The 7,012-nt window shown below is 45.0% G+C and overlaps 1 protein-coding gene and 1 pseudogene across 2 annotated transcripts; one reads left to right on the top strand and one right to left on the bottom strand.

Moving 5' to 3' along the window:
• Positions 1 to 728: 728 nt before the first annotated feature.
• LOC311187491 (U1 small nuclear ribonucleoprotein A-like) lies at positions 729 to 1,504 on the top strand (annotated as a pseudogene). The gene has a single exon. The product of its transcript is annotated as a U1 small nuclear ribonucleoprotein A-like (transcript).
• Positions 1,505 to 3,510: 2,006 nt separating this feature from the next.
• On the bottom strand, positions 3,511 to 4,038 carry LOC311187492 (ferritin light chain-like; the record flags this gene model as incomplete). The annotated part of the gene is made up of 1 exon (XM_084258899.1): positions 3,511 to 4,038. One exon carries the CDS (start codon positions 4,036 to 4,038, stop codon positions 3,511 to 3,513), a length of 528 nt encoding a protein of 175 aa, XP_084115025.1.
• Between the last annotated feature and the right edge of the window lie 2,974 nt (positions 4,039 to 7,012).

A 7,012-nucleotide genomic window follows, 5' to 3' on the forward strand; every position in this document is an offset into this window, starting at 1 on the left:
TTTTTTATAGAGGCATGTTTTTTATTTATTTATTTATTTGTTTGTTTGTTTGTTTTTTTTGTTTGTTTATACATGCACTGGGTACAGTCAGAAGCGCGGGAGGGTGAGAGAATTCACCAGAGCCAGAGCGGGGAACAGAACAGGCAGACTGACAAAACACACTGCTGAGGGGAGCAGCGGCGGCAGGAGAGGTCTGCGCGCCATGTGGGACCCTCCTCTGGTGGCCGGGGAGCAGCCGGGGATCGAACCGGCACTGCAGAGGTCGCCGGCAGCTTCGCAACCCAGCGCTCAACCGCTGCGCCACCGGGGAGGCCCAACCCCATTCTTGACATCAAAAGACACTAGTTAATGGTTTGATGAACAGGTCATTGTTTGGAAACAAATGTCTGCATCCGTCTTCCCAAAATATCTGCCTCAAAGTACAGTCTTTCAATTGAGCGCACAGCATGAGGTGAATTTTTGTCATATTCAGAATTAAGTGTTTATAGTCAAGCTAATTTGAAAATAATTTCTATTTTAAGTATATATTTTAAGTCCAGCAATACGTTTTAATGCAAACATGAACATTGTTAACCACTTCCTTATTTAATGCCAGCTACCAGCAAATGGGCTAAACTCCTTTCTCTATAAATATTTTTTCCGGTATACAATTTCTTTTAATTATCAAAAGACTTTACATGAAAGCAGGGAGATAGTAGAGCTTCCTGGGGCTGGTAGGAGGCGAGGCGATGTGCTCGCCTTCTAGTCCCTGCGCGACCTCAGCATCTCACTCTGCAGCGGTTCCCGAAACCCGGCCCATCAGCACGATTTTTATCAACAACCTTCATGAGAAGATCAAGAAGGATGAGCTGAAGAAGTTCCTGTACGCCCTCTCTCCCAGTTTGGCCAGATCCTGGACATCCTGGGATCACGGAGCCTGGAGATGCGGGGCCAGGCTTTTGTCATCTTCAAAAAGGTCAGCAATGCCACCAACACCCTGTGCCCCGCCCCGTGCAGGGTTCCCGTCCTACGACAAGCCCATGCACACCCAGTACGCCAAAACCACTCAGATACTATTGCCAAGATGAAGGGCACTTTCGTGGGGCGGGGCTATAAGCAGGAGAAAAGGAAGCCCAAGAGCCAGAAGACCTTAGCCGCTAAGAAGGCCGTGGAAGGTGGCGCGGCCGCCATGGTGGTGGGTGCTGTCTGGAGGCCTGGCACCCCACATCCTGTATTGCACACCAGGCCAGCCACTGTACGTGCCACCTCCAAGCATGATCCCACCGCCTGTCTTAGTGCCCTGCCAGATCCCACCGAAGGCCATGCCCCTGCAGCAGCGTGTGCCGGGACAGATACCACCTAACTAGCCTCTTTCAGGAAGTCCACCAAATCACATCTTGGTCCTCATCAACCTTCCAGGAGACCATTGAGTTCATGCTGTCCATGCTTACTATTCAGAGATGCCCTGCAGGGCTTCAAGTTCACCCAGAACAATGCCATGAAGATCTCCTCTGCCAAGAAATAGCTCCTTTCCCCACGCTTGCCCATGCTCCCCTCCCCCAGCCCTCTGTGAGGCCGCGCCTTCCCCAACTTGGCTCAGTGCCAGGAGGTACTGAGGCCTCAGTACCTCAGGGGCCTTCTGGGCCTGGGTGTGTGAGTCGGTGGTCACATAGCCTTGTACTGAGTCTGTGCTCAGATATTGTACCTGGTGCTGTTAGGCCAGAGTTAAAGTGGTTTTTTGAAGTTTGGTTTTTCACCAAAAAAAAGAAAAAAAAAAGAGAGCAGGGGATTTACGTTTTTTCCTTAAATTAGCAATATAGTTCTCAATCTCTATAAAATATTCTTTTTGAAATTTTTTAAAGATTTATTTATTCATGCATACAAGAACCGGGGTACAGGCCAGATGCGTGGGGGGTGAGAGGATTCACCAGAGACAGAGCTGGGAACAGAACAGGCAGATTGACTGAAATACACTGCTGAGGGGAGCAGCAGGCGAGTCAGGAGAGGTCTGCCGTGCCATGTGGGTTGCTCTCTGGCCAGTGGGGATCGAACCGGTGCTGCAGAGGCTGCGGACAGCTTCATAGCACTGCGCTCAACCCCTGTGCCACCAGGGAGTCCCTGCCTATAAAATATTCTATAAAATATTATAAAATATGCCTCTAATCCTTGTAAGGTGGAAGAAATGATAGTGTACCTTTAGTTTTCCTGCTCTGGGAAGGAAAGTTGCAATGGGAAAATGATTTTTCTCCACTTCAGTTGCTTGAGAACAAGTTATAACCCTGGTTTTTCAAAGTCAAGGAAAATAATACACAATTATTAGATTGCTATTTGTGAGACACAAATATGTGGATTTAGTAGAAAACAACTCACCAGATAAATGGAACACATTTTAAAAAGAATGCCATATTTTACTGCTTCTTTCTCTTGGCTTCTGGAATTTAACCTCCATTTGACCCTCCTCCATTCTAATCACTTTGGCTCTCTTAGAGCTTCCTTAACGTTCTCCTCCCTTCCACTAAAATGAACTCCAGAGCCATTTTTAATCTGCATTTTGAACATTTATTTATCTATTAATATACAACTATATTCCAGAAAGAGTTTAAGGTGGTTTAAAAGGATCCATAAAATACATGAAGAAATTGGTTAGAGAAGAACCAGGGGAACTTAATCAAAAAATGGTTATACAATCCAACTAATTTACTCTGGGTGGATCACACACTTGGCTTTAAGCTTTCTAGCAGGCCATCAGAAAAGGAAATGTCATTAGTTACATCGGTTACAGCATCCATAAAACAAAACAAACCAATAACCCAGGTAAAGCACTGTTATTCTTAACACTAAGACCAGAAAGAAATTTCTCCAGAGGTTTCAGAGGTCAGTGTAAGATACAGCAACCTAATGGGAGACACAAAGATGAATTTCACAGAGTTCTTTTTTTTTTTTTTTGCTATTCAATAGACACTGATGACATCGCACCAAGTCAAAAATCAGGAAAAACAATTTTTTTCACGAATTTGGGGGTGGAGGGAGGTGACAATATGATAAGCTCAAGGTACTCACTCAATTTTCCACTCTGCTAGACAAAAGCCATGGTGAATTTTAGAACAATACAGTCTAATCCAGTAGCCAGAATGGTTTCACAGGAATTATTTCGAGAACTTAAACCCCTACAATCGTTGACAATTTTCTAACATGACAGAGAAAAGTTTATCAGATCCTCAATGTCCACAAGTTGGAAAAACAATTTCTTCAGAAAAAAACTTAAGAGAATCAAGCCGACTAGAAATCTTCCGTGCTAGTCTGCATGCTTCTGATATTCCTCTCCGCCTAGCTTTCCTCCCCCTCTGCAAAAAGAACTGTGTTTGTTTCCATTTGGTCCGACGGCGTGGAGGCGGCCTGCAGGGTAGTAAAGCGCTTTGCTGCGTAAGTACCACGCACTAACCGATGCCTCGCGGCTGGAAACAGAAGCTCAGACAGAAATTCAGAGGCCTGGAGACTGCAGAGAGATCCCTCAAAGGTCATTGGAGGCGCCTACTTGCGCTTTTGGGTGAACTTTTCGAAGAGATAGTTGCCCACCTCAGCCTGGGGGCTGGCCAGCCTGCGGAGGTTGGTGAGGTGGTCGCCCAACTTCTTGAGGAGATCAAGCTCCTTCTCCAGAAAGTGGCGCTCCAGGAAGGCACAGAGGGGGATGTCTGCGTGGGCAGAACCCAGGGCGTGCAGATCTAAAAGGGCCTGGTTCAGGTTCTTCTCCAGGGCCAGGGCGGCTTCCATGGCATCCACGCTGCCACTCCACTCATCTTGGGTCAGGCTGTGCTGGTTCTGGAAGAGGTGGCGGGCACCCCACAGCTTTTGCATCTGCAGGAGGAGCTCGGAGTCCTTGCGCTTCTCCTCAGCTAACTCACGGAAGAAGCAGCCCAGGCCTCCCAACTCCGTATTTTGGCCTTCGAAGTAGAAGCCCAGGGACAGGTAGGAGCAGGATGCGCGTAGATGCAGGTTCACCAGGCCCTTGACTGCGGACTCCACGCTGACGGAATAATTCCGGGAGCTCTGAGTGCTCATGGTTGCTCAGCAGTGAGGAGCGCGCCACAAAATCGGGTGTTAGCTGGGCGGGAAAGCAGGGATAAATGAGAAGATGGTGCAGGGAGTTGTGATTGAAGGGGGAGGAGCTGAAAACTTGCTACACTCAAGGGGGCGGGGTCAGGGCAGAGTAGGTCAGGCTGGGAGGTTTTTTTTTAAGGTATATTTTTATTTATGCATATAAGAACTGGGGTGCAGAGGAGTGGGGGATGAGAGGATTCACCAGAGACAGAGTGGGGCACAGAACAGGCAGACTGACTGAAATACACTGCTGAGGGGAGCAGCGGGTGACACAGGAGAGGTCTGCTAGGCTATGTGGGTAGCTCCCTGGCTGGGGAGCAGGACCAAACTCATGCCCAGTGGCTGGGGGTAGCTTGATAGTGCTGAGACTTAACCCCTACGCTACCAGGGAGGATTTTAGTCTGTTCTATCCTCACTGTTGAAGCATGAGACAGATCTGGGCTACTGCAGGGCACACTGTCATTCTAGATTTTGCTAAGAATTTAATTCTTCCTCTCCTCCCCCCCAGAGCATTTTTTAAATTAAGGTAACATTGGTTTATAATACATACGTGATTTAGGGGTACAGGTTCACATCTCTTCAGATGTATGTACCACATCACCCCTCCACCAAAACACCCATAGTTCTCCACCTCGGTTTACTGGGTCCCCTCCCCCATTTGTTCGCTGCCCTATCCTTCCCCTATTTAGCCTCAATTCTGCAGTCAGATTTGGTGTTTGTTTTGGTGCAGTTTTGTCTGCTCCTTTGTTTTGAATCCTTATATTCCACAGATGAGCGAAACCATCCAACATTTGCCTTTCTAGTAACAAAGTATAGAAATGATCCCGAAAGGATCTCCTTTTGACTTATTCTGCTTAACATAATCCCCTCCAGTTCCATCCATGTTGTTGCAAATGGCAAGAGTTCATCTCTTTTGATAGCTCAGTTGTGGTATTCCATGGCATATATATGCTTGTTTCCTAATTATTGGAAAGGAGTTTGTATTTGTCATTTTGCCTCAAGTTCAGTGTCTTGCAAACACATTCCATTTCATATTCCATAGTGTCGCTCTTGTTCTCAAGTAAGGTGACAATGTAAAATATAGTCCAGACAAGAGACCTCTCAAAAGGGGTATGAAAGGAGCCGCTGTTTAACTTTTTTTATTTAGGTATTTATTTTTCAGGGGGCACCATTAATAATTACACCAGGATAACAGGACTGCTCTTAGCAAACTGGAACTAATAGTCACCCTTTCAAGGAGGGATTTCGTTGCCATTTTTTAATTATACCAGTAAGACTCCCATCATAAATGTTCTATTATTCAGCCTTTGTTTTTTATTTGTTGATGCATTTATGCCTCCTAGTAAAAGTTCTACTGAATCCTGTTTATGTGATAGGTGTCTTGTTCCAAACTGGGGATTTCTTGTGATTACTCAGATATTCCACCATTAATTGAAACATATCATGAGAAATGGACACTAAAGATGAACATGTAGACTTATTAATCCTATCAAAATAGAAAATAACCCGCACAGGATGAGTTAGCCATTTTTTCTGTTGCCCTGGAAAAATCAGGGCAGGACTAGATGTTCTCACAGGGTCTCTTCCAGTTTTGTGATTCCATGCTTTGCATTTTATTTTTCTAAATACTGCTTGCCTGGGGCTGTTTCACAATTAAAATGCTTTCATGTGATTTCTATCAAACAGGAAGGCATATTCTATTCAGGGTAAACAATATTGGAAGCCCACAGAGGAGAGTTTTTCTCTAAACTTGGGACTTAGTTCTAAAGAAAAATAAAAATTCATTCTTTTGCAACTACTTTCAAAATTTTATGTTCTCTGTAGTTGAAAACAGGCATCTCAAAATTTCAAAAAGATATCTGCCACCTCCCTTCACTGGTTAAGTTTAAATATGAACACATATCCTGTGTCCAAATACAGGCTATATTGTCATTTGTTTTCATGTTAAGGTTGTCATCCAAAAGTGTTCTCATATTGCATCTGAGGTTTGCAAAAAGTTGTTCGAGTTCAGGAATAGTACATTTCTCAATCCTGGAGAGAATTAATGCGCTAAAACAGGAGTACTTCTGCAACCTTCCTGGCCATGGTTCTAGAGCAAAAAAGAGGCTGGTGGGGGGAATTGAAATTTCAGAACAATCCTCTCACGTACCATATAGGAGTGAAATTACGTTAGATGCAGAGCTTTCCAAATGACTGCCAAGAAAATGATCATTTTCTACCATGTGCATAAACCATTAATCATATTGACCTTGTAAGACGAGTATGCTAAACTCAGAGAAAACTTCACTGTATATCGTACTATTCGTGTTGCATTATGTCAGGCTCATTTAATAGATTTCAGCTTCCTACACATTCACTTATTCTTCTTGGAAAAGAAAAATATCTATATAAACCTCCCCAGATGAGATAGTTTTCTGCCTGTGCAAATGTTGACAAATCTTTCCCTCACTTTAGAGAAAAGAGAGCCAGTGTCAAAACTGTACTGTGGTGGATGGTTAAGCACATAGTCATCAGCATCAGACCAATGTGGGCTCAGATCCCAGCCTTGCCACTTACTGGAAGTGTGACTTTAGGCAGGTAGCAGAACCTCTTTGAGCCTCAGCTTTCTTGCCTGTAAAATGGGAATGTGTCACCTCACAAGTCTGAGAAAACACTGCCAAACAAGTAGAAAGCCCTAAAATGAGATAGTGAAGTATCATTGATCTGTTTTTTTTAAGATTTATTTATTTATCCATACAAGAACTGGGGTACAGGCCAGATGTGCAGGAGGGTGAGAGGATTCACCAGAGACAGAGCAGGGAGCAGAACAGGCAGACTGAGGAAATACACTGCTGAGGGGAGCAGCGGGCGAGACAGGAGTGGTCTGCCACGCCATGTGGGACTCTCGCCGGCCACCTGGGTTCGAACCGGCACTGCAGAGGCTGCGGGACAGCTT

This window comes from Talpa europaea (assembly GCF_964194135.1).
Source record: "Talpa europaea genome assembly, chromosome: X".
NCBI classification, from domain to species: Eukaryota; Metazoa; Chordata; class Mammalia; order Eulipotyphla; family Talpidae; genus Talpa; species Talpa europaea.